At 44.0% G+C, this 27412-nt stretch overlaps 1 protein-coding gene across 2 annotated transcripts in view; it reads left to right on the plus strand.

The window, feature by feature from the left end:
• LRRC1 (leucine rich repeat containing 1) overlaps positions 1–27412 on the plus strand; it is a 133480-nt gene that overhangs the window by 9402 nt on the left and 96666 nt on the right. The window contains exon 1 of one of the 2 annotated variants that reach the window (XM_058734278.1): positions 16116–16133. The exons of the other annotated variant lie outside the window; for it this stretch is intronic. Coding sequence (XP_058590261.1) covers positions 16131–16133 — 3 coding nt within the window. The 5' untranslated portion in view covers positions 16116–16130. Of the gene's footprint in view, positions 1–16115; positions 16134–27412 lie in introns of those variants that run through there. 2 annotated transcript variants of the gene reach the window in all.

The following is a 27412-nucleotide window of genomic DNA, read 5'->3' on the forward strand; positions in this document are numbered from 1 at the left end:
CCAGGACTTTCTGTAGACCCTTGCAGGAGGCTCACTGGGGCATCAGGAAAGCAGGACTCTGGTTTTCACTGAAGGTAGGTTCAGAGAGGCTGGGAAGGGTGGGTGGGCATTGTAGACAGGGAGCTTTTGTGAGGCGACACAATCTTGTGCCATGGAGCTCACTCTGGGTTGACTTGGTTCTGTTTCTGGAACAGGGGCCAAGGTGATATGAAGCATGGCGGGGGACAGGAAGCTTGGGCATTAACTTGGTGTGCTGATTTGTGTGGATCAGCCTCTCCCAGAGGCTCAAACTCTTTTGTCCTTTACTCCTTCAGTCCTTTCTCACTACTTGGCAGTGATCTTTCTAAAACACAAATGTGGGACACCTGGGTAGCTTAGTTGGTTGCGTGTCCGACTATTTCAGCTCAGGTCATGATCCCAGAATCGTGGAATCAAGCCCCGCATGGGTTCCATGCTGAGTGTGGGGCCTGCTTAAGAGTGAGTCAGTCTCTCTCTCTCTCTCTCCCTCCCCCTCCCTCCCTCTCTCCCTCTCTCCCTCTCTCCCTCTCTCCCTCTCTCCCTCTCCCTCTCCCTCTCCCTCTCCCTCTCCCTCTCCCTCTCTCTGTCTCTCTCTGTCTCTCCCCCCTCCCTCTCTCTCCCTCTCCCTCTCTCTCCCCCTCCCTCTCTCCCCCTCCCTCCCTCTCCCCCTCTCTCCCCCTCCCTCCCTCTCCCCCTCTCTCCCCCTCCCTCCCTCTCCCCCTCTCTCCCCCTCCCTCCCTCTCCCCCTCTCTCCCCCTCCCTCCCTCTCTCCCCCTCTCTCCCCTCCACCTCCTGCTCTCCACCCCTTTCTCCTTCCCTCTGCCCCTTTCCCCTGCTTGTACATGATCTCTCTTTCTAAAATAACACAAAAATGTGATGAATGGCTTCCTGCTGCAGTGGCTTCTCACACCTGCAGGACACAACCTGGCAGTGTTTTTGTTCTCTGCCTACCCCTTCCACCTTATCTCCCATCTTTTTCCAACCTGAACTTTCCAGCTTGTGTTTCAGCAAGAGTTAGCTACCCTTGGTTGCCAACATATTATTTCATACTTATGAGTCTTCATTTTTTTTTTTTTTTATTTAACTCTGTCTACCATGAGTTACTCTTTCTCAATTTCTTTGCCTGGCTCATTGCTCTTCATCCCAGGGGATACAGCTCAGGAGATAACATTCCTCCAGGAAGCCTTCCCTTACTGCCTCTCTGGTCTCTGGGGACACCTGTGTCATTACTTGTACCTCTTTGTAATTATCTCTTTCTCCCATCAAAGTGAGTTACTTAAAGCTACACACTTTTTTTCTCTTTGCATTCCTGCTGCCTAACAGGGTGGTTGGCACAGATCAAACATTTAATACATATTTGAGCAGCATTCTTGGGGAAGTTTTCAGCCCTGCTGGGAAGTGGATTTAGAAGTGGGTTTGGACTTGGGGCACCTGGGTGGCTCAGTCAGTTAAGCGTCCGACTTTGGCTCAGGTCATGATCTCATGGTCCATGAGTTTGAGCCCCACTTTGGGCTCTGTGCTGACAGCTCAGAGCCTGGAACCTGCTTCGGATTCTGTGTCTCCCCCTCTCTCTGCCCCTCCCCCACTCTTGCTCTACCTCTCTTTCTCTTTCTCAAAAATAAATAAACATTAAAAAAATTTTAAATAAAAGAAAAAAAAGAAGTGGGTTTGGACTACACCTGTAAGCAAGAGCCTGATGATTATTCCAAGAGGACCAGAGCTTTCTGGTCTTTGTATGGATGAGTGGTGTCATGATGGAGGGAGATGAGCGCTGGCCTGCTAGTCCAGATTTTTGTCCTTGATCTGAATGACACTAGCATTGTAACCTTGGGCAAATCACATAATCCCTTGAGCCCCAGTTTCCTTATCTGAATGATGAAGGGATGGTGTCATTGGTGTTCAGGGCACCTTTGAGTTCTGATCTCCTTGAGTGCCAATTTTCTGAATTGTTACAACATGATGCCACCTTGCTAACCTTAGGAGAGTGGTCCCACAGTTGGGCACATACCCCATGAGGTTGCTTAGTGAGGTTTAGCAGAACCACAAGTGTGGGCTTAATAATTATAATCAAGGATTGGATGATAAGGTGAAGCTGTTCCAAATACCCTCTTGTGGTCAGTTGTTGATTCTCAGAACCAGTTAAGGGAAAAAGATCAGCAGATTTTTTCTGGTTTAAACAGCACTCCCCCTCCCCCCAAACTCACTCCCACTTCACATACTTACATCCTCCCCCTGACACTCCCTCACCACCCCCCCATACCCACACATACCCCCACACCTCCCTACACATACCCACACCCTCCCCCCACATCCCCACCCCCACACAGGCGCAGACAACCTTTGAACACTGAGATTTTCCCCCATGTCAGTTGCATTTTCCCAGCTTTTAGAAGTGAAGTAAAATGGGCAACATAGCTGGGACTTTTTTGTCTTTTTATTAAATGAACTGAAGCAGTCCATAGGTGGTTGTTTGAAACTTTACTTTGGGTTGATTTGAGTACCCGAGAGGCTGTATTTAGGCAAACTTAGTTTGGGGACTGATGATTGAGGATATGGGTTCTCTGGATTAATATCAGACTGAGGTGGCTTTCAGGGAGTGTACTGGGATCAGAGGTGACAGCTTTCCACTGTCCTGCAAAGCGGGCTTCTGACCAGGTATTGGTATCCGGCTTCCCAGGCAGCTACATTCAGTAATGGGCACTGGGGATAGATCTCTGCTGGATCTCAACCCACTCTCCCTCCTTCCCCTGTTCACTGCACAGAGTTAATTGAGTGTTGACTCTGCTTCAGGCATTGTTCTATCTAGCAAGATAACTATCTTACCTTATTCTTACAAGTTTTCATTCCAGGTAAGGGAGACAGCCAGTAAATGGAAAAGCACATAAGAATTTCAGATAGTGATAAAAACTGTAATGAAAACAAAACAGGGAGAAGTCCTAGCCTCAGCATTCCGACAACAAAGTGAAATAAAAGGCATCCAAATTGGCAAAGAAGAAGTCAGACTTTCACTTTTTGCAGATAACATACTCTACATGGAAAAGCCGGACTCCACCAAAACACTGCTAGAAGTGATACATGAATTCAGCAAAGTTGGAGGATAGAGAATCAATGTACAGAAACCGGTTGCATTTCTATACATCAATAATGAAGCAACAGAAAGAGAAATCAAGAAATCGGTCCCATTTACAATTGCACCAAGAACCATAAAATACCTAGGAATAAACCTAACTGAAGAGGTGAAAGATCTGTATGCTGAAAACTATAGAAACCTTATGAGAGAATTTGAAGAAGACACAACGAAATGGAAAAACATTCCATGCTCGTGGATTGGAAGAACAAATTGTTAAAATGTCGATACTACCCAAAGCAATCTACACATTCAATGCAATCCCAATCAAAATGGCACCAGCATTCTTCACAGAGCTAGAACAAACAATTCTAAAATTTGTATGGAACCCTGAATAGCCAAAGTAATGTTGAAAAAGAAAACTAAAGCTGGAGGCATCACAGTCCCGGACTTTAGCCTGCATTACAAAGCTGTAATCATCCAGTCAGTATGGTATTGGCACAAAACCAAACATATAGAACAATGGAATAGGATAGAGAACCCAGAAATGGACCCACAAATGTATGACCAACTTACCTTTGACAAAGCAGGAAAGAGTATCCAGTGGAAAAAGACAGTCACTTTAGCAAATGGTGCTGGGAGAACTGGACAGCAACATGCAGAAGAATGAAACTGGACCACTTTCTTACACCATACACAAAGATAAACTCAAAATGGATGAAGGACCTGAATGTGAGACAGGAAACCATCAAAACCCTAGAGGAGAAAACAGACAGCAACTTCTTTGACCTCAGCCGCAGCAACTTCTTACTTGATATGTCTCTGAAGGCAAGGGAAATAAAAGCAAAAATGAACTATTGGGACCTCATCAAGATAAAAAGCTTCTGCACAGCTAAGGACACAATCAGCAAAACTAAAAGGCAACCAACAGAATGGGAGAAGATATTTGCAAATGACATATCAGATAAAGGGTTAGTGTCAAAAAGATAATAAAGAATTTACCAAACTCAGCCCCTGAAAAACATATAATCCAGTGAAGAAATGAATAGACACTTTTCCAAAGAAGACATCCAGATGGTCAACAGACACATGAAAAGATTCTCAATGTTACTCATCACCAGGGAAATATAAATCAAAACCACACTGAGACACCGCCTCACACTGGTCAGAGTGGCTAAAATGAACAAATCAGGAAACTACAGATGCTGGTGAGGATGTGGAAAAAGGGGCATCCTCTTGCACTGCTGGTGGGAATGCAAACTGGTGCAGCTACTCTGGAAAACAGTGTGGAGTTTCCTCAAAAATTTAAAAATAGAACTACCCTGTGATCCATCAATAGCACTGCTAGGAATTTATCCAAAGGATATAGTAGTACTGATTAGAAGGGGCACATGCACCCCAATGTTTACAGCAGCGCTAATGAACAATAGCCAAATTGTGGAAAGAGCCCAAATGCCCGTGCACTGATGAATGGATTGAGATGATGTGGTGTGTATGTATGTGTGTGTGTGTGTGTGTATATATATGCATATATGTATATATATATATACACACACACACACATACACACACACACACACAATGGAATTCTACTTGGTGATGAAAAATAATGAAATTTTGCCATTTGGAGCAATGTGGGTGGAACTGGAGGGTATTATGCTAAGTGAAATAAGTCAGTCAGAGAAAGGTATCATATGTTTTCACTCATGTGGAATTTGAGCTACTTAACAGAAGACCATAGGGGAAGGGAAGGGCAAATAAGTTACAAAGAGAGAGGGAGGCAAAGCACAAGAGATTGTTAAATACAGATCACAAACTGAGGGTTGCTGGCAGAGTGTTGAGTGGGGGGATGGGGGCGGGGGGAAAATGGGTGATGGGCATTGAGGAGGTCACTTGTTGGGATGAGCACTGTGTGTTGTATGTAAGTGATGAATAGGAATACTCCTGAGGCCAAGACTACACTGTATGTTAGCTAACTTGACAATAAATCGTATAAAAAATAATGAAAAAACAAAAGAAAATAAAACAAGAGAAATGCAGTAGGGAGCGATAGGAGGGAGAATGCCTCTCCATGGAGGCAGCATTTGTATTGATTGATGCAGGAAGGTAGCTGTGTGAATATGCCAGAAGTCCTTGCAAAGACTTGGCGATGAGTTTGGCAATTTTGTAGGCAGAAAGAAGGCCAGTGAGGCTGGAACACAGTATGACAGGGAAGAGAAGTGAAGATGTTGGTGGGGTTCATGTATGTAAGGGTATGGAGACCCTGGTGGGGAGGTTGGATTGTTGTTTTGTTTTTGTTTTTGTTTTTATTTATTTGTTTGGTCACTTGAAGTATGGCAGATCATAAACCCGCAGGATAGCTGACTTAGGGTTTAGAAAGTTCCCTCTGCCAGCTGGTGAGAGACAGGGAGGAAGAGTTCAGAGAAGCAGGGAGACCTGGAGAGGAAGCCTTTTATTGAAAAGTTCTGTAGAAAAGCTGTTGGTGATTTGGGCTAGGGTGGTAGCAGTGAGTAATGAGTTATATCGTGGGGGTAAAGTCAGGAAGACCTGCTGATGTATTGGATGCAGGGTTTTGGTTTTGTCAACTAGGGAATGACAGAGCTGTTTACAGTGGACTGGGAAAAGGAATATAGCAGCATAGGAAGTACTTGACTTGGGACATGTCAGAAGTTTTTATGAGACCTAGAACTTAGGAGAGGAAGTCTGGGTAATGATAATTATAAGAAAGACAGCACACTGTTTTTGAGCAGCGTGCTTTGAATTGTTCTAAATACTTCCTGTGAGTAACTCATTTAATCCTTTCTACAACCATGACTTCATTTTACATAAATAGCTTTATTTTGCCATTGATGACACTGGGACACAGATGAATTAGGTTGCTAAGGTCACACAGCTAGGAAGCAGAAGAGCTAGGGGTCCAGCCGATGCAGTCTGGTTCGAGAGCCCTTATTCCTAACCACTGTGTCTTCCTTCCTTCAGGCTAAATATGGGGCGACCATGTTGTCTACACCAAAAGCCACCTGATGGGTCAGGAATTGTGTCTGTTCTGTGAAAGGGAACAGAGACAGATACCCATGTCACCTCGGTTATTTTTGCCTTGTTAAGAAAAAGAGCACCAATGGGGTGCCTGGGTGGCTCAGTCTGTTAAGCGTCTGACTTTAGCTCAGGTCATGATCTCACAGTCTGTGAGTTCAAGCCCCATGTCGGGCTCTGTGCTGGCAGCTCAGAGCCTGGAGCCTGCTTCAGATTCTGTGTCTCCCTCTCTCTTTGCCCCTCCCCCACTCACACTCTGTCTCTCTCTCTCTCTCAAAAATAAAATAAAAACATAAAAAAATTAAAAAGAAAAGAAAAAGAGCACTGAGCTGAGATATCACTTTAAGAATTAGGTCACCAAATAGTAATGTGCTCATTCAAGCATAATCTTTAAAAGAAGGTTAGAGGCACCCATTCTTTGGTGCTGGGTTTCTTCCCTTCAGGAAGTAACTTGTAGCTGTATCCTTACAAACTCTTGAAGTAAAAGCACATCCGTTTGGAAAAACAGTAGGTCTCACTGAACATAATGAGCACTGGTTTTATCACAGCAGTGCCCTCATTATAATTCTGCTCATAATTATTCACCTGTTATGCCATTTGTCTCTGTTTTGAAAGAATGATATCAAGTGATTAGGTTATAAGGCAGTTATTGGTCTTGACTGTAAAGATTAGTATTATCAAGAGTCTCTTGGGGCACCTGGGTGGTTCAGTTGGTTAAGCATCCAACTCTTGACTGTGGCTCAGCTCATGAGCTCACGGTTCAGGGGTTCAAGCTCTGAGTCATACTCTGTGCTGACAACATGGAGCCTGCTTGGCATTCTCTCTCTCTCTCCCTCTCTCTGACCCTCCCCTGCTCACATTCTCCCTTTCTCTCTCTCTCTCTCTGTAAATAAACATTAAAAAGAGGTTCCAATGTACTTATTGGAGCTATACATATTCCAGTACTGCAACAAATGGTTGCCAATAAGATTGAGTTAATAGAAAACATGCACTTTACAATAGACTCACCTTAGCTCATAGTATGCCACGGCTGATTACCCACCTTGGTTCTCATAACCTCATAACCTGATTCTCAATGGCAAGAAGAGTGGCGGGGGGTGGGTGGGTTATGCCCTGCATCTCTGATAACTAGCGATTTGCTGAGTTCTGTAGAGGCCACGAGAAGAGAGAAGCTAATCCAACCCCTACTCTTCCACCTTCCCCATCCCCACCTCTCCGTAGTAACTTACTATTTAAAAAGGAAACCGGAGTAAAGATATTTTTTTGTCAGGTAAATATACTAGATGGTTATTGCTGATGAGGTGTAGTTTATATAGTTTTAAACATTTATATATTCTAAATGTTTTATTTCATTTTTCAGGTTTAGGCCCAAAGTAAACCTGGCTCGAGAGCAGTGTCAGGGAACGTCTGTGGTTTCAGATCCCTGGCGGTGTCTCCTTACAGAGGGTTCAGCCCTGGAGAAACAGAGGGGTGTATTTGGAATACTCTGCGTGCACGTCACAAGCTTTGCAACCGAAAATGCCTCGAATAGGCGTCTAGCCATCTCACGTAGGAGGAAGCCTGAAGGACGGTGGTTCGGGGGTGGGCTTGGCAGGTTGGTGGCGCTGGGCACTGGTGTGACTTCTGGGTGGTGTGCTAGGCTCCCTCTCCTGCTGCAGCCCCTCATGGGGATGGCGTCTCAAGGAGAGGTGTACACGGAGCCACGGGCCCAACCCTAGTTTTCTAAGTGGGAAGCATGTAGGCGAGGGATAGGAATAAGGGACTTGGGACTGGCTGTGGGGTTCAAGTGCCTGCTGCAAGAGGAGGGCAGGGAGGACAGACAGTGTGAGCCTGGCTGGCTGTGGCAGATGCCCTTGTTTCCCATCAGTGGGTAGTTGTTACATCTCTGGTTTAACTCCGTGTCCTCTGCCAAAAACATAGGGACCATCTGCTCAGGAAGAGTCTAGAAGGAGTGACTTCTGTTGCAAAGTATTCTTAAAAGAAAAACAAAAAAGCTTGTACATGCAGACATTGTCCCTAGATTTCATTCTATGTGTGAAATTTTGTGAGAGGAAAACATAAATATTATACAGATGAAATTGCCAAATCTGCTTGTTTTCTAAATTGTTGAATTCTAATGTATGTTCTAAGTACTTCCTAGTATTTTTTTTTAAGTTTATTTATTTATTTTGAGAGAGAGAGAGAGATAGCAGGGGAGGGGCAGAGAGAGAAGGAGAGAGAGAATCCTAAGCAGGCTGTGTGCTGTCAGCGCAGAGCCCAACGCGGGGCTCGGTCCCGTGAACTGTGAGATCGTGACCTGAGCCGAGATCAAGAGTCGGACGCTCAACTGACTGAGCCACCCAGCTCCCCTCTTGTACTTTCTAATGTGATTTTTAATGTTAAATTTCTGTGACAGAGTCCCAGATCCCCATGTCTTTGTTGGTGTTCCACTTGAAATGCTCTTCTTCAGTGCAGATGCTGCCACTTCCGTGAAGTCCTCCCAGTTCTACAGTCACGTCCGTGTCTGTGCTCCCCTGACCCATTCACAGCTCGCTTCTCTCATGCCGTCTGTCAAGATCAGGCTTAGTTGTGCGTTTGTTTGTTTCCCTCAGTTTGTCATCGGCGACTTATTTTATGCATCTCTGTCTCAGACATTTGAGAATGCAGCGCCTTCGTTAAAAGAAATGCTCAAAAAAAGTCTGTTGCATCGAAAAATAAACTTTTTTCAGGTGTAGTTTAGGTATGTAGCTCCTTAGACATTTCTCGTGTCCAGCCACTCCTTTGTAGCGCCTTAGTGTCGGGAGTTATTCTGAGGGGCTCATGATTCCAGCAGCACAGCCTCACCTCGTTCGGTCTGAGCCTGGCGTGCCACGAGGCTCCTGTGGCGCCAGCCCGGTGAGGTGTGTCACACATCTGTGTGTCCACCTGCGAGGAGGGTGGTGGTGTGGGCTGAGTCAGCATATCCCTTTGGCAGAGGGTCAACAGTAGCACAGAAAGATAACACATCATTAGTCGTGTTGACAGAAGGACCATCCTCTCTCCCTGGCCTATGAGCGGAGGCGTTAATGAGGAGCAAAATGGCCAAAAGGCAGGAAGTGTTTCTGAGGCTGTGGGCAGGGGCTGCCCACACACTGCACACGCTGGAGAGTGGAATGAAACCTCAGTTACAGTTTTGAAAGTGCAAATAGCAGCTCCTGACTGACTGCCCACAGTATTTCCAGATGCACAACTAGGCACTTTGGGTTGGCGTTGTCAGGGAGGGTTTTCAAAAGTCCTATTTTACAGGTGTGAAAACTGAGGCCAGGCCCATGCCTCAGGTCACTCACATGGAAAACAACCTGGCTGGGGTTAAGCCCAAGTCTGCTAGACTCCAAAGGCTGATTTTTTTTGTGCGACATGCTACTTTGGCAGATCCAGTCAGGTAGCAGCAGCCTTGAGATCTTCATGCAGCCAACAGGCGTAGAAGGCCCACTGCCTTGTTAGGCGCCCGAGATGCAGAAGGGAGTGCCAGTCTCTACCTTTAGGTGTTAGAGTTTAGTGATGGCGTCAGCCACCCAGGCCGATTGTGACGAAGCCTGGGTTGTGGAGCTGGTGGCAGAGGTTTTCTGGTGGTGGAGGGCAGGGGGCACGATGCAGTCAGGTGTTGTTGGAGGTATGGGGGTACGGGGGTCAAGGGACAGGCAGAAGGCCCATCCCAGGTGGTTGCGAATGCCAGGTTCGGGAGCTTGGCCTTTGATTTGTCATCACAGAGTTTAAACCCAGGAGTGTCTGGTCAGACACGGGTTCAGAATGCTCAGCCTGGTAGCAGCTTGTGGATGGATTTGAGGGGGAGCAAGACCGGAGACAGGGAGAATATTTCTGAGGCAAACAGGGCCAGGACTTGGTGACTGACTGAACTGGAAAAGGAGAGTGGTGGTTGCAGGGGTCAAGGGTAACAATTTAATTTTCAGCGTGCATGACTGGGTTTTTTCCCTACAGAATTTGAGGAATGAAGGAAAGGATGCATGTGGGTAAATGGAAGATGAAGCCTGGTGGCTTTAGTTTCTTCAGGGAAGGACAAGATAGGGCAGTTGCTGGGGGAGAGAAGTGGGGGGTTGAACAGGGGGTGTCTCTGCGTGGTGAAGCTTGAGAAGGGGCTAGCAGACGTTCCTGGGGTTGTTGTGAATTTCTAGGGGTGCCAGCAGCCTTCATGGTGTGTGTTCTTTTGTCCTCCAGAGTGCTCAACTATGCCAGCCCAGGATAGGGAAAGGTAGATTGTAGGTGTCTGTTGTACCTACGGAAGAGGGATTGAGACCGCTGAGGTGTCTGATGGAAAAGGTATTTGGGATGCTGTGTAGGCAGAGAAAGAAGGGAATTTTTTAGCAAGGGTTGGATGGTCAGAGAGAAAATCATAGGAATGAAGCCATGGGAGAGGTCGTGGCCATTGGAGTTGAAGATAGGTGAAAGGAAGCAGGTCTGGGGAAAGGAAGCAGCTCTGGGTGAGGTCAGTCTTCCAGGGTGGGACCTGGGAGAGGACGGTGATGTGCAGTGGGTGTGGAGGTCAGTAGGAGCTGCTAGGCTTGTTGTTGGAAGCGTCTCCTCCATTGGGAACCACTAGTCTGGACGCCTGTGACAGAGGCATGTGGGCACTGCAGGCTGAGGACAGACCTGTGGCAGAAGAGAGCATGTGCCCCATCTGAGGAGGACAGCTCTCACCATTGCATCCCAGCCCTGTCACATTAGGATGTGGGCCTGCTGTTAACTGCTTCCCTCAATGCTTACTTGCTTGCATTTTTTTTCCCCAGGAAATCAGAATTTTTATGTGAAGTCTCCTTGTTTTTGAGCATTGACATCTTGTTTAGCAGTTTCAAAAATGCACTGTTGATCAGGTAGAGACTGGACTTATCTGTATGGGCTGCCTGTTTGTGTCCTCCACTCTATGAACCCCTGGACATTCCTAGGACTGTGACAGGAAGGAGGTGGGTGGGAGGTGTGTGTGAATTGGATCCCAGAGTCTTGGTAACGCCTTACCTTCCTGGTCATTTTGTTCGGTTTATAGGATGGAGGTTTTAAAGATAAAGAGCTAACTAGCTAATTAGTTTTTCAGTAGGAGCTAATAGGAGGTTGATAGTAATCTGAAGCCTGTGGCTCAAGTGAACTGCAGATTGTGTTAAAAATGTGCTAGCTTCTTCTGAAACTCGTGCATCCCTCCTTCTTTTCACTATTCTAGAGAGTCCATTTTGACTTATTTTCTCTTAGTCTCTTTCTTGATTCATACTTCCTCTTTTGCTTGTTCATGGAATTTTCTTTCCTTGCCCCCCACCTTTTTTTCTCATCTTTCTGTATTCTCTGCCTCCAATTCATTTTCTTACAGGGTTCAGCTTGAGTTAGCTGGTTAAAGTAATGGGTAGTTTTTTGGTTTTTTGTGTGTATGTGTTGATTCAGTAAAATTTTGTATTTATTTTCTTAGATTTTAAAACCTGTGAATAAACTGTGTGAGTTGTGATTATGGGTAATGAGATTTAGGCATTTCACATCTAAATGCATGTTTTGCCCTTCAGATTAATCACTTTGTGGGTTTTCCTCAAATTTCAAAACACTGTCCTCAGGCCACCTACACAAAGCTTGGACCATCAAGCTGCATTTGCAAATCTTTTAAAGGCACATGTGAAGTTTGGGACAGGCTAAGAACTAGATTCTTACGTATTTTTCTTTTTTTAACAGAGAGCTGGTGAGTGGAGGAGAGGGGCAGAGGGAGAGGGAGGGAAAGAATCCCAAGCCGGCTCCATGCTCAACATGGAGCCCAATGCAGGGCTCGATCTCATGAACCATGAGATCGTGACCTGAGCCAAAATCAAGAGTCAGGCGCTCAACTGACTGGGCCATCCGGGTGTCCTAAGAACTAGGTTCTTAAATAAGAATAAGGTCATGGGCTGGTCTGGAAAGTATCATAGCTCTGTGTGAACAGGAGGGGTGACGGTGAAGCACTGCCAGTGTCTGTTGGACTGCTCAGCTGTGAGTCCCTGGGGTAGCTCCGAGCAGGCAAGTGCGCAGATGCTTGAACAGTGCTGCCTGCTTGCAGTGTGTGCCATTTATCCTCTACATTTTTAGCATGGCTTTAAAGATTTTGCTTCCAGATACACTGTGTTTGTTAAGTGTGTTGACAGTTAAATTTTCCTATTTCTAAAGACATGCTAGCTAGGCCTTAGTCTTTTGGAGATGAATGTACAATTTCTGTTGGCCTTTGAAATACTGAAATTGCCTTTGAGATCCACGTTATTGTCATTGTGGGCCTCTGAGCTCTGGAAACTCTAGGAACCACTGGAAGATGGGTTCCCTAAGTGATGTTTTTTTTTTGTTTTTTTGTTTTTGTTATTTTAAAGATTTTATTTTTAAGTAGTCTTGACATTCAACATGAGGCTTGAATGTTCAACTCCCAAGATTAAGAGTCGCATGCCTTATTGACTGAGCCAGGCTAAGTGATGATTTTAAAGAATGATTTGCGTGTGGCTGAATATCAGCATGATTGCCAGACAGCACGCTTGCCCATACGTGCGCGCGCGCGCGCGCGCGCGCACGCGCACACACACACACACACACACACACACACACAGTTGAGGGAGTGTCTTCAGGAGCTGTATCTGAGGCCAGCTCAGGCCTCATTCTTTCCCCTCGGGTCACTGAAATGTAGTGACAGTTGTCTATGGAGCTGGCCTGCTAGGGCCCAGGGACTCTCCAGAATATAAAGTTGGCCTCTGCTTGTAGCACCTCTAGGGAAATTAGGGCATCAGTTTTCAGTGGACAAACCTAGGTTGAGTTCTCTTTCCCCTGTGTCCACAGGCACATGAAGACGGGTTCACTGTGCACAGTGGTCCCCATGGAAGGTTTCATCTTGGCCAATAAGATCTTGATCTTCCTGGAAGACAGGCAGGCCAGTTTTCACAAAATGTTTTATTTTTATTTGTTTTTAATGCTAGCACTGAACAATAATGCCTTGGTTTTGGCCCATGGTGCTATCAAAACAAAACGCTTCCTGTATCCAGGATATAAGCAGGTTTAACGAGTACCCAAGCATGTTGCTGCTTTTCGTTTTCATCTCCCCTTTGTAACTTTTGAAGTGGAACAACTCTGCATTCTTCTCTTGCTAATCATTTAAAATTTTAATTGAAAGTTCTGCTTTTATAACGTGAGCTCTTTTGGCAAACGCAAGAAGGTGTGTCTGATGTAATTCTAGTTTCGAAGCAGTTTTAAAGTAAAAGAGGCTTTAATCTTCAATGCCTTTGACGCTGGGCTATTAGATATTTTTAGCATACAAATTATGGTGAGCATGGTACCAAAGGGCACACATTTTTTCTTGTTTGGTATGTTTCCTCATTCTTGGCTTGGTAATTCTATTCGGCATAATTTAGCTTTGGACTATAAAGTAGATGTTAAGTCTATGTTCTTATTATACGGTAATACTTGTGTGTTTGTTACCTGACAAAACATATAGATGTATTTTAGGAATTGATCCCCATGATAATCTCTCCCTACAGGCCCTTGAATCTTATAAAAAGAAACACATGGGGAAAGAGAAATCACTGAGATGGAAATTTTAAGCGCCTCGTGACAATAGAAATCTGTGAAAAGCCTTTTTGTGTTCATTTTGAGTTACCAGAATCAAAATAATGCTAAACTTGTAGTTATTGCTTTTGAATATTGCTTCATTACAGCAGAATTTATAAATAGCATATTAAAGTTCCTCATTCCCGAGGATAAGATTTTTAAACATTTTCAAGATTTTAAATATTTTCTAGGATACTTTGTAAACTAAATATTTCTTTGCAGGTAACCTCATGAGCACTAGAGGGAAGGATAAGGGACATAATGGAACCCCCTCTTTTTGGTTCCTCCACTACTTCTTGTGAATGCTTTTTTACATGCCAGACAATCTGAAGTAGTCTGAACACCCTCCAAATATCCAGCTGTATTCCCCTTTAAAAACATTATAGCACATTAGTTTCGTATTAATAGAGTTAGGACAAAAGAAGATAGCCAGGATTTTAATTACTGCTTCAACTCTTAAGCTAAAAAAATTCATTTCGGTTGATATTTTTGATACTGGCAATTGATGTTTTGGGGGAGTCCTTTTTTTTTTTTTTTTTTTTGACCCTGACTGCGAAAGTGATATTGATGCCCCTTTGAAAACCTCAACAAATACAGAAATGTTTAAAGAGGCAGAAGAAAAAAGTCACCTGTATACCAGAGGCTGTGATTGTCTAACGGTCACCTGCGTGCCAGTTCCTGGCTCCAGAGGGGCACCTTTGACCCTGACATCTTGGCTACCGTTTGGCCTTGTGGATGTCTGGCACACAGATCTTTCTCTTTACTGGACTTTGGGCTCCTCGGCAGAAGGGGCTGCCTTGATTTTTGTGTTCTTAAAATCTAGAGTAATGTAGGTATTCAAAAATGATCGTTTAAACCAAATTCTATGCATTTTTTTTTAATTTTTTTTTTAACGTTTATTTATTTTTGAGACAGAGAGAGACAGAGCATGAATGGGGGAGGGTCACAGAGAGAGGGAGACACAGAATCTGATACAGGCTCCAGACTCTGAGCTGTCAGCACAGAGCCCGATGTGGGGCTCGAACCCACAGACCGTGAGATCATGACCTGAGCCGAAGTCGGACACTTAACCGACTGAGCCACCCAGGCGCCCCATTCTATGCATTTTAATTTCACAACATTTAGTTGCATATATGGCCAATATTTTAAGGTCAGTACTTACTTTGAAATGTCCACTACTATTTTAAAGAGCATTTTACATTTTGAATCTGTAATATATGGACATGGTAAAACATAAAGACAGCACAAAAAGTGTGTGTACTGAAAAGTGGGTGTCCCTTGCCTGTTTCTCAGGCCTGTACTTCTCTCTTGGGACCAGAAAGCTGCTTTTCTGTTACTTTGTATCTTTCCAGAGATAGTGTGTGGATGTACAAGCATTAATACAAACTCTCTTTTACAAACCTGCCTCTGGGATGTAGGGCAGTGGTGGATAGGGGAGTGAAATGGCCCTCTTGGAGGCCGTGTCAACAATATCTCTTAAAATCGAGAATCTAGCCCAGCAATAGCAGTTCTGGCATTCTGTTTTAAAAATAGAAATACCAGTGTTTCAAGTTATATACGGAAGGATTTTTATTAATGCATTCTTGTGGTGGTGAAAGAAAACAAATAAAAAAAAAAAGAAAATGAACAGGGGGAGTAAAAAAGCAATGCCTGTCAGGGAAAATGGTTGAATAAATTATGATGCATACATGCCATGACTGTGGTACAGTGCTTACAAGATGAGGTGGAGATTTATTAATTAGTTGTCATAGGGGCTTTCCTGGTACATTGTCTTGTGAGAAAAGAGAAATGCAGATTAGATGGTACAGTATCTCCTTTGTACAGAATAGCAGTAAACTGTGTGACGGTGTGTGTGTGTGTGTGTGTGTGTGTGTGTGTTTATGAGTGATGTGATGAGCATGGAGAAAGATAGGGAAGGCATGAAGTAAGTCAAAAACACGTTCTAAATTGTTGTTTATTCTTTTTTTTTTTTTTTTAATATACTCTCGAATCTTTCCTGGTAGGATAGGCATCATCGTTGTAGAAGTGTTTTGCCAAATCTACTTCCTTTCACTTCTAGGAAATGGCAGTGAGTACTTAAATCCTCACTTAATCTCCTTGTCATTTCATAAATGTTTTTATCTTTTGAGGTCTGAGTCATCCAGGACAGAGCCCGGGAACTCACGTAGGGCAGCAAAATGCTGTGGTGCAGCACATAGGTCTGGGGTTTGACGCCGTGTGTGTGTGTGTGTGTGTGTGTGTGTGTGTGTGTGTGTGTGTGTGTTGGTGGTGGGGTGGGTACTGACCCAGCAGCAGCAGCAGCACCATGGGGGACACTGCCTGTGGAGAGGCTGGAGAAGCGGCTGCAGGGACCCACGTGAGGAAGAGTTAGAGGCGGGGCGAAAGCCCTGCAAGATCAGAAAAAAGAATTGCCGAGAAGCTGTGGAAGAGAGAGACCGTTAAGAGTCATATGGTAACCGGGCTGTCTGGCCAAAAAACGGGAGTTAAGTGGGAGAATGCTGAGGATTCCTAAGGGAAAGGCAGTTTGGAGAAATGATGTTCAGGTCTCTTTTCCGGGTTTACGTCTCGACACATCCCTTTGTTGCCAGTCACGTTTATCTTCTTACCCTTCCTGGGGTTGGGGTTTAGCCTCTGGCAGGAAGGAGTGGGAGGTAGATGTCATTCAGCAGGGCCTTGAAAAGTACTTGAGGAAACTCCGTCCCTGTGCCCTGTTTACAGACATGCCTAACTGTTTACTTGAGTGGATATATAGTAAGCTCCAGGGGAAAAGTCTAAATGGATATTGGCAGAATCCTAAGGTTTTTACTCGTGGATTGAGAAGGTACCTTATCTGCTCCTGTATCTGTAAAGGAGTCCAAAATCTCCACTGTGGGAACCAAAGAAATACAAAGTCCAATGGAGGGGTGAAGGCAGTGGGAGCTCTATCTGCTTGAAGGAATATATGCCACCGTCTTCTCTGTCTTTGAATCTACCCTAACCACCCCCTTCTGTATAGTCTCGTATTCAATTAAAAATTTCCAGTTCATTTATTTTGCCTGGTTATGTTTTTTGTGGAGATGTTATTTTTCACCAAAACTTTTTGAAATGTGGTATCCCAAATAAAATATACCAGCCAGGGCAAAAAACTGTTACTTCCCTCATTCTGGGCATAATACTTTTTTTTTTTTTTAATTTTCATTTTTGAGAGAGAGAGAGTAGGGGAGGGGCAGAGAGAAAGGGAGACAGAGAATCCCAAGCAGGCTCTGTGCTGACAGCTTTGATGTGGGGCTCGAACTCACAAACTGTGAGATCATGACCTGAGCCAAAATCAAGAGTTGGACGTTCAACCGACTGAGCCACCCAGGTGCCCCTGGGCATAATACTTTTTATGAACGCAGTCCTAAAGTGTATGGATGCATATGTAACTGTTGGATTGTAACAGTGAGCTTATAGTTTGGTTTAGTTAGTTTGTATACCTTTGGGTATATAACTCTTAGGCTCACACTGAGGCCACACCCAAGTTTTGTTCATGCATTCTGCTTTTGGGTCAAGTCCCCATTATTTATTGTGTGTAGAATTTTAGTTTTCTTGGACCCAATTGTGACATTTCTCAGGGCTAAATGTAATGTCATTAGATTAACACCTTAGCTCTTTGATAACTGCCTTTAAAGAGATCCTTTTCCTTCTGAAACTCGTACTGGCTAGTTTCAGGAACCCTGAAAATGGAATAAAAGTGTCATCATTTGGAAAGAAGGAAAGAAGGTAGGAGCTGGAGATGGACTTGAGACTTCTGCTGTTAGCTAGTTTTGACCTTGAGCAAATCACTCAGCCTCTTTGAACTTCTATCACCATCCTGTCTCCTTGGTATAAAATGGGAAAATCTTTGTCTCACAAACTTATTATGAGGGTAAGGAGAGTCCGTGTATGTAAAGCATGTAGTGTGGGGTTTTGCACATAGTAGGCACACTAAATTCATTAGGGAAAACACTGACAGTGTGAAGCCCTGGATCATACGCCCAGAGTTATTCCAACAGGTAGGTAATGAGCCCACTGGCCAGTTGACTTTGCTCAACCAGTTGTGAATCTTCCCATTTTATCCTTCTGCCCACGACTCTCCATTTTGTTTAGGACAGTGTAAGAGGTGTTACCGCATACCTTGGTGAATTCCAGATGCTCCATTTAAGGACATAGGAAATTATTCATGATGTAATATACAAAAAAAGGGGGGTGGGAGGAAGACACTGAAGTGTACACATAGTAAAATCACACTTTGGCAAAAAAAACAATTTTACAATGAAGTAGATATGACCAGGGGAGAAAAGAACAAGGCAACACACTAGAAAGTCAGCACTATTATTATGTAGAAGGATCTCCTTAAGGATCTCTTGACTTGTTTCTCCTGGTGTCAGAGCTTATTTTCTGTCATCCGTAGACCACTGAAGAACCTGTCACTCGCATCAAGCTTTCTTTGAACAGTTGAAAGCAAAATTATTTTTTTTCCTTAACTTTGTACATATTGTAATATTCAGAGTCCACTATCTAGCTTTCACTATGGAAAATCATTTTGTTAATGTCATTAGATTTAAACATCCTGCAGATTCTTATGTATCTGCCTTAGACCCTGAGAAACTTGCTGGCATCTGCTTTCTTCTCTACAGACAGGACTGAATTCAACTCTCTTGGGCCCTAGCATAGGCACTTTGCCTTCATGGGGCCTCTTCCTCCATAAAATTGTGACTGTGCTAGACAAAATTCAAGCTGGATTTACTGTTACTCATTTTTTTCTTTTGACCTTAAAAGAAGACATTTTTGGGGCCCCCTCAAAGTATCCTGGGCCTTCGGCACTGTGCTTCTTATGCCTTAAGGCTGAGTCACCCAGCTCGGAGACTTCGTTGTCGCCCGTCGTGGAAAGCTCCCACTGCATTTTGAGGTGCACATGATTTATGATGGTGGTGCATTTCCATTTTGTATCCTCATTTTCTCTGAGAATATTGGACCATCTTGATGACTATCTGAGAAGTCATCCCTTGCTTTTTCCTTCTCAATACATTGTCTCTACTCTTTAGGTTATTTTGCCTTTGGTAGCCTTTCTCTGATTCTGTGCAGATTGCTTCACTATTAAAGACGGCTGGAAAGGAGGCTTTTTTTTTCAGTTAACTACTCTGGCCCATGTTATCAATGCTGCATTGCAAGATTGACTTTGGATAGTGTCAAGGTTAATGCTTTGCTTTCTAATGGTAGGCTTTTTTGAAAATTAAAAAAAATACATGGTATGAGATCGTTCCTTTCTTTTTCCTTTTTGAATGGAGCCAGTCAGAATTGTTTAGGCTTTTGTCAATGATTATTTTGAAGTAAACTTGTAAAAGAAATATAATTACTGCACTTGTCATGAATTGAAATACCGTTTTCTCTTTGTTCTTACCCTGACTGAATATTTCTAGGTCCTGTAAGAACAGCTCATCCACTGTTAAAGTGTCAGGTGGCCAGTAAGGAGTACAGATCCTTGACAAGAAGAACATAGCAATCGAGGGAGGAAAATTGCAGAGGAGTTGGGGAGGATACAGCAATAGTGAAGGCTCAGATGCCAGAGAGAGACCAAAGAATGTGGTTAAAACTTGCCTGTTGAGTGTTCAAACAGATGAGGAACACTAAAATAAAGGCCCGCAAAAAACCAGAGAAAGCTCACGAATTCAAGTGTACCCTTGGAAAAGAAGAAGTCAGGGCAAAATAAGATGAGGTTTATTCCATCAGTCTTGCTGTAGTCTGGAATGTAGTTGGCATTTCCATTGTCCTCGTAAGTGACTTTGAGCGGTGCAAGCATGTCTTGCTAGAGGTTTCCAGGGAGGACAGGTTTCCAGTGCTTGTATGGTTGCTGGGCAGTAGCCAGGTCCTGCTAGACGCATGGACAGCAGAGCAGTTCCTTCACATTCTGACTGTGGTTCACTTCGAATTAATCAAATGGCCTCCTCCCTGTTGCTGGCAAAGTGTTGAAATCTCATTGACTGTAACCAAATTCTCTCGCATTCCATTTTTTTCCATTCTGGGTTCTGATAGTGTGTGCTTCTTCATCATGCAAGGGAAGAATGGCTTCATGGAGACTCCATTCTCTGTGACATATTGTTCTTGCAGACATTTAACCCCCGTGTGTATTCCAGGGAGATGTGAACTCATTCCCATCAGTAAGGAAGGCTGAGCCCAGTTAGGGTGTGAGTCTTTTCATGCGCTAGAAGGAGTGTTTGAGCAAACCCTGTTCTGTGATGCATCCTCTGGCTTTTCCAGCTCAACTGTCACAAATATGAGGAAATAGATTGGATGCTAGGATGCATCTCCCAAGTTCAGACTTTTTAATTTAAAAATAGAATAAGAAGATTCTATTAGCATGTAGAATACTGAGAAGAATCAATTAGAATTCCATTTTTAAAAGTTCTTTATAACTCCCAAGGAAGGATGTGAGCCCTTTCATATAGAACTTAGTATACCGCCGTGTGTTTCCTCATGAAAAAGCCAAGTCGATGATGCTGTCTTGCCACCCCCATTTCTTCCTCCTTCCAGTAGGCAAGAAAAGTAGTTATGTTTTTTTGCTACCCGACTTGGTCATTGCTTCCTAATTTTTTTTCTAATTGTCAAGAGCATGTGACATCATGTTCCAACTTGAATTTGGGTTGCTGTCTTCTGACCCCAGATAACCTGTAGATTGCTTTGCTGCTCCTTGTAAATACTGTACTTGGTGCAAGTTAATTATAGGCCAAAGTGCATATCACAGGCTGTTACCTAAGAACCTTGGTACATTTTGAATGGGAGGAGGAGCATGTGTAGGAAGATTGTGCTTGTAGAATCTTAGGGTCAAGAAGGCACTTTCTAGATCAACCACCCACTGATTCATCTGTTCCCTTCATAAAACCACACAAAGCAGTTTTCTGGCCTGTGCTTGAACAGAGGAGTCACTGTGCTCCCAGAGGACCCTGTCACATTTTAGCTTAATATATAGAGGAACATTTTACTTCCTTTAGTTTCCTGCTCCTGGACCACACCAAGCAAGTGTAATCGTTTGACCGTGTGACAAGCCTGCAGATATTCAAAGGCCATTTGACATTCCCTGCAAATCTTCTCTCCTGACCCACTTTCTGCTCTTCATGGGTTGGGACCAAATCTTATCACTAGGCCTTGCTGTTCTGGTGACTCTGTACTGAGCATGTTCTAGTATCCTGGGAAGTACTCACTTTTGCCTGGCAACCGTACGTGGAGAAGGTACGTGAAATTTTCCTTAGACATTTGGTCTGTGTGGTTTGTAGGGAGACTTCCTAATGGCAGTAGGTTCCAAATCTTGAATACGTGGTGGGGGAGGAATGCACTTGGGATGAGGAGTGTTACGGGTCTGCACGGAGGAAGAAATCTTTGAAGAGTGAGCAGGTTCTAAAATTTGGCTGCCTTGCCTTAAAAGTGTACTTCTATGGGAGCCTGCTAATTTGGGCAGACAGCCAGTCCTGCCAGGCTCAGGAGCCTGGATGCCATGTTTGTCTCAGCCTCTGCTGTTCAGTGAGCTCTTTCTGCCGCCACTGTCTTGAAAAGTAATGCTGGGAAATGGCAGACAAGTCATCGGAGTGGAAAATGGGGAGTCTTACAAACGTTATAGGTGTGCTTTCTGTCTCTGGAGGTATGGAAACAGGGTAAGGGGCATTCTCCAAAGTTGATGGTGGCTTCAGAAAAAAATAATTTTTTTTAGCCAGTAGCATTGTACTGAGTCAGCATTCAGAAATAGAGTAGCAGTCAGTGAGGAGATGGGAAGACCTTTAGGAAGAGGAAGGGAACTGGGTTCTTTGTCTACAAAATCAGGTCGGGAACCATGCTTCCAGGATTTGGCTGCTCATCAGAATCACCTGGGGAACTTTCTAAAACAGTGTGCATCAGCCCCACTGCAGGCTCGGAGTCTCCGAGGGTGGAGTTCAGGAATCTGATGCTTTTGTGGTAGACTCAGAACTGGTTTGCTGAGTTAAGTGGGGCACAGTAGATGGGCCAGCTTTGGGGACCATAGACTAGATTGTCTTTAAGCTATTCTGAAATTATGATTTTTATAATCTGTTGATCTACTCTCGGTATTTTTATGGTGTGTTTTATTGCCTGTGTTCTTTCACTTTCCTTCTCTTGTTATTGCTGGCTTCTGCCCATTTGAGTAACTTACAGGCTAAGTGTCCTGAAGGATTTTTCAGGCAGAGGACGGGCTTACTCACAGTTCCCTTCCTTCTCCTTGCTCCCTTGTGACGACTGTTCTGTCCATCTGGGGCTGCCCACCCCCACCGACAGGCTGCCCACATGCGTACAGGTGTGCTTGCTCAGGCGTGATCTTCGTATCTCATCCCGGTTACACTATCCATCTCTCTTTTGGACTCCTGATCACCACAGCTGGCCAGTCCGTGTGCCTTGGGAGAGACCCACTTGTGAAATGCATCTGGATTTAAAGATTTTAAACCTGAAGGGGCCACACCGTCTTCCAGCCTAGAGTCTCATTTTGATTTAGGTTTAGGGTGTGGGAGCACCGGTCCTTCCAAGGCAGCCTGAAATGAGAAGGGATGTCCCACCACACCCTGGCTCAAGATTGCAAAAGGAGAATAAAGAACCGTCAACAATTGCCATGGGTAACATATTAAAAGTTTGTATTTGATAAGGTGCACTGTTCTGAAGGTGCCCATATATACTCATGTTCCCACATTCAAGCCCATGTCATGTTTGACTTGCCCCTGTCAGCAGATTTTTAATTCAGAGCAACTATAGGGCAAATATGTGGGGCAAAGGGGAAATCTTGCTTTATGCACATTTCAAGAGCTGTTCACATTTTTCATCCCTTTAATCCAAGGTTTCTCAACTTTAGTTTCTTTATCACCCTCTTGCCCTTCCCTTACCCGGAGCCTCTTTACACATACTTCTTCTTTTTTCTTTTTTAGTTTTTTAATGTTTATTTTTATTTTTGAGAGAGAGAGAGTGAGCGAGCATGGGGGAGGGGTGGAGGGAGAGGGAGACACAGAATCTGAAGGAGGCTCCAGGCTCTGAGCTGTCAGCACAGAGCGTGCTGTGGGGCTTGAACCCATAAAGTGTGAGATCATGACCTGAGTTGGAGTTAGATGCTTAACTGACTGAGCCACCAGGCGTCCCTAGACCTACTTAAAAAATTTTTTTTAAATGTTGATTTTTGAGAGAGAGAGAGAACGAGAACAAGTGGGGGAGGGGCAGAGAGAGAGAGGGAGACACAGAATCTGAAGCAGGCTCCAGGCACTGAGCTGTTGGCACTGAGCTGTCAGCACAGAGCCTGATGTGGGGCTCAAACCCACGAACTGCAGGATCATGACCTGCGCCAAAGTTAGACACTTAACTGACTGAGCCACCCAGGTGCTCCTAGACATACTTTTTCTAATTGCATCTTCCATCATGAAATTTTAATACCACAGATGTATTATGGACCACAAACCATTGTGGTAGCTAAGACTTTGAAAATACCCGGCCATTAATTTTTATCCTCTTGGGGGCCATATCGCCCTTGTAATGAATGCATGGTCTAACCCTGGCCCTATCTTAGGTAAGGTATACTTTGGTGGTTCTAATATGCATCCAGGATCAAGACCCAGTGGTCAAAGCCAGTGTTACCAAAACTTGCTTGATCAATCAGATCCTTAAGCCCTTCTACATGAATATGATGCATTAACGGGTCTGAGGTGGGACCTAGGAATCCATATGCTTAACAGTTGCCCTAGTAATTCTTAAAATTTGGAGGGTTTGGTTCTCTCCATTTTGACACAAAAGTTGCTTCCTCCCCCCATTTCTTGTCTAGAGCTTGTGGGTGTGGGGCTGGTGTTGCTTACAGAGCATAGGTATGCTCCAAATATCCTGAATTAGAACTTAGAATTCATTTTCATTAAAAAAAAAAAAACAGCTAAAAATCGTGTTAGGTCACTTCACTGGACAACTGCACATTGAATATTTACCATGTAGCAGAACCATGATAAGTGTTCCGAGGGACACAGTGGTATGTATAATACGGTTTATTAAAACAGAGGCTTATTCATCCAGTGAAGGATGTCTGTACAGAATGCTTTGGAGAGGCAGTTTGAATTTTGCCAAGGTGATTGGGCAAAAGGCTTCTGAGTGGAGCATTTAAGGGTGAGTAAGATGTTGATGGCCAGGAAAGGGTGTTGGAAACAGTAAATGCAGGATGTATAGCAAATGATTCACTGGGGATAGAACATGGGGTGTATGGATGGGTCTGTGGGTGTGGGAACTAAACTTGGAACGACCACTGGGGCAATTGTGGGGCAGAAGGTAGACAAGACAGGATGCTGGCCTTGCAGCAAGAGAGGCTGGGTGTGAGGCGTGGTTTCATGTGCCATGTTGCTTTCCAAAGTTCAGTTGGTAATGACTTATTGCTTACTGGGTGGTTCTCTTGGTGGCATGAGATATAAGAAGGGACTTTACAAGCTATCAGGACCTACAAAAATGTTGATGATGGCGTAGACTATGCTCAGGTTAAGGCATCCCTGAATATGAAATGAAGGAGTTTGTCCTTTGTTCTGGAACTAGTGGATAGCCCTTGGAAAGCTTTGAGAAGACATGTTTATACTGGTTAGGGGTCAAGTAGACTTAAAGGCTTACCTGAAGGCTTAATCATGGCCTTTGGAACATGGTGTTTGGAGCATAACCCATTTGAGAGTTGGAGGCTCTCAGTTTAAAGACCAAGGAAAAGACATGTGAGTAATTTGTGTCACCTGCTTTCCTTCCTTCCTTTTTCATAATTAGAATCAGAGACTGTTGGCCCTGGAAGGAAGCCAGAGATCTGGTTGAGTCTCTTTGCCGTCTTGCACAGGGCCAGGACTAGAGAAGGCCAGCCACAGGGCAGCACCCTGTGGTTCTGAGCCAGGCAGGTTATCACCCGAGCTTCCGGCTGCCGAGCCATCTCTGATGTGCACAGCCCCTCTCTTGTTTAGGCCTCCAGGCCATCCACTCCCACCCTGTGTCCATTTTGAGTGCAGGTCAGGCCCACCCTTAAGTCTTGACTTGCTTTGCACTAAGTTACTGAGCTTCCCCAAAATCCATACAGCCCTTCCCTGTAAGTTTTCGTTCACTTTTTTTGTTTTATTTTGTTTTTCATGATTTGATTATGATTAATGATTTGATTTGATGAAACACTTGTTTTGAATTTACTTGCTGTGTTTGGATAGTAGCTTGAGTACTTGGTGGAATGTGGGTTACCGGACTTGCGAGCTAGTTGTGAAGGTCCCTTCTTGAGGCTCTTTAAACTTTTGATCCCAGCTATCTGTTGATGATTGTGTATAATGTCTTTTTGTTTGTGGTCCTTCTCTGCTTTCGAAAACGAAATAAGTCTTAAAACGTGTCAGCGTGACCCTTGTTCAGCACTGAGCTCCATCCTAACACTATACTCCATAGATAGCAAGATTTGTAATCGGATCTAAATGTCTTACATTTGAAGTCTTAGTAACTTGGGTATCTACGAGGGTGTGCTATATGGTGGCGTAATAGCAGTTGTAGCTGACATTTATTAAGCTTTTCTCGCATGCCAGGCACTGTTGTAAACACTTCACCTATGTTCATTCATATAATTATCACTATAGTTCTATGTGAGATAGGTGCTGTTATTACCCCCTTTTACAGATGAGGAAACTGAGGCATGGAGAGGTTAAACAACTCGTTTGAGGTCACACAAACAAACAGTAAATTAGGGAATTGGAATTACAGACCTTGGATTCCATGGTGCTTCTTTGCCCTACTGTTTACAGTAGACAGGTGGACACACCTGTGTAAACTGAGTTCAGGTATGTGAACTCTCTGTGCTCCAGTTTCATTATTTGTGAAATTAAAGTGGTTGCCTGGCTCAGGGTTACAGGATTAAATAAGATTATGTATGTGAAGTCCCTAGACTAGTACCTGGCACATTAGAGGTATTTCTCATTATTTTAGAGCTGCTTTTGTAAAAAGTGAAGTGTTAGAAAGTTTTTGAAATTAGATTTTTCAAATTCTGCTCTTATGTAGTGTTTTTTTGTTTTTTTTTTTTTCATTTTTTCAACGTTTTTTATTTATTTTCGGGACAGAGAGAGACAGAGCATGAACGGGGGAGGGGCAGAGAGAGAGGGAGACACAGAATCGGAAACAGGCTCCAGGCTCCGAGCCATCAGCCCAGAGCCTGACGCGGGGCTCGAACTCACGGACCGCGAGATCGTGACCTGGCTGAAGTCGGACGCTTAACCGACTGCGCCACCCAGGCACCCCTCTTATGTAGTGTTTTAATTATAAATTGCTTTACCCCATGTGTAGGAGATATCCTTTCTTAAAAGAAGTCTTTGATGAGTAGTCCGTCCGGATTGCCAAGCTGTGGAAGGTGCTTTCCAAGGGGAAAAGGACACAGTGGTACCAGGTCAGGGTCAGCCCCCATGGGTGCTGATGACATGGTATAATGAGCCACAACATGAATAAATGAATTCTACATACCTGGGTAAAAAGCTAGACTCAGCTGGGAATAGGAGGCTGGGGCAGTGGTAGCCTAGAAGTCCGGGACCACAGAAGTACCTGAGAACATTGCCCTGGCAGGATACGGAGCATGGTTCATGCCATCTTGTCTGGACACTGGGATCTGTTGCTTAATTCCTGGAAGTCCAGGAACTGGAGCAGTGCTGTTGTCTCACATACTTTATTTTGGGATTCATGTTGGGGAGTATCCTTTATGATTCCTACATTTCCTTTTTCTTGAATGTTCCTCAGATGTTCTTTTTGATTTCATGTCACAGAGATTTCCGACTGTGAGAATCACTCTTGCGGTGATGTCCTGAATAAGTACTTAGTATGTAGTCTTTATTCCGAGGAACCAACTGGTCAGCAATACAAGCACACTGCCAGAACTTCTTTGAAGAGCTTTGTCACAGTGAAAGAACCATGTCCTTAGACAGATGCTGTGGTTAGCGAGTGGAGTGGCTCCTTGTGTGGTCCACAGGCCATCATCTAGCATTGCTGTACATTCTTTTTTTTTTAATTTGTTTTTTTTTTAATGTTTATTTATTTATTGTGAGAGAGCGAGCGAGCAGGGGTAGGGACAGAGAGGGAGGGAGGGAGAGAGAGAATCCCTAGCAGGCTGCCAGTGCAGAGTGTGATGCGGGACAAACTCATGAACTGTGAGATCATCACCTGATCCAAAACCAAGAGTCAGACGCTTAACCGACTGAGCCACCCAGGTACCCCTCTTTTTTTATTTTTTTTTTTAATTGAGATGTATATTCTTACATTAAATGAGTGCTAAGAATGTCAGTTTGGCCACTTACCTAATAAGTTGCTGGTAAATAGTAAAAGTAAAATTTAAGGAATGTCAGAAAGAGCGGCTCAAAGATGTAGCCCTGAGAGCTGTGCCTTTCCCTCATCACAAAGAAAGCAGACTTGTTAGACTTCCACATTTAATCAGATGTAACTGCAGACTATGGGAATTGAACAGACTCTTTTGGACACTAATGGTTTCTCTTGTTCCTTAAACAGTGGGGCAATTCGGAAAGTTTTCAAAATTAGGCCTTGTGTTTGTGGTTCTTCATCTGGATTAATATTAGAATTTAATATTTAGTTCAGTTTGTGGGGCTAAAATATAGCGATCAGCATGAGCTCTGTTTTGTTTTTGCTTGACTGTTTGCGAGTTGCTAGGGAATCTACTCTCAGTTTTTTCCATCTTGCTTCTCACCACTGTTTTGGTCAGCCAGTAGGAAATAGTGTGAA

Source organism: Neofelis nebulosa, chromosome 6 (genome assembly GCF_028018385.1).
Source record: "Neofelis nebulosa isolate mNeoNeb1 chromosome 6, mNeoNeb1.pri, whole genome shotgun sequence".
NCBI lineage: Eukaryota > Metazoa > Chordata > Mammalia > Carnivora > Felidae > Neofelis > Neofelis nebulosa.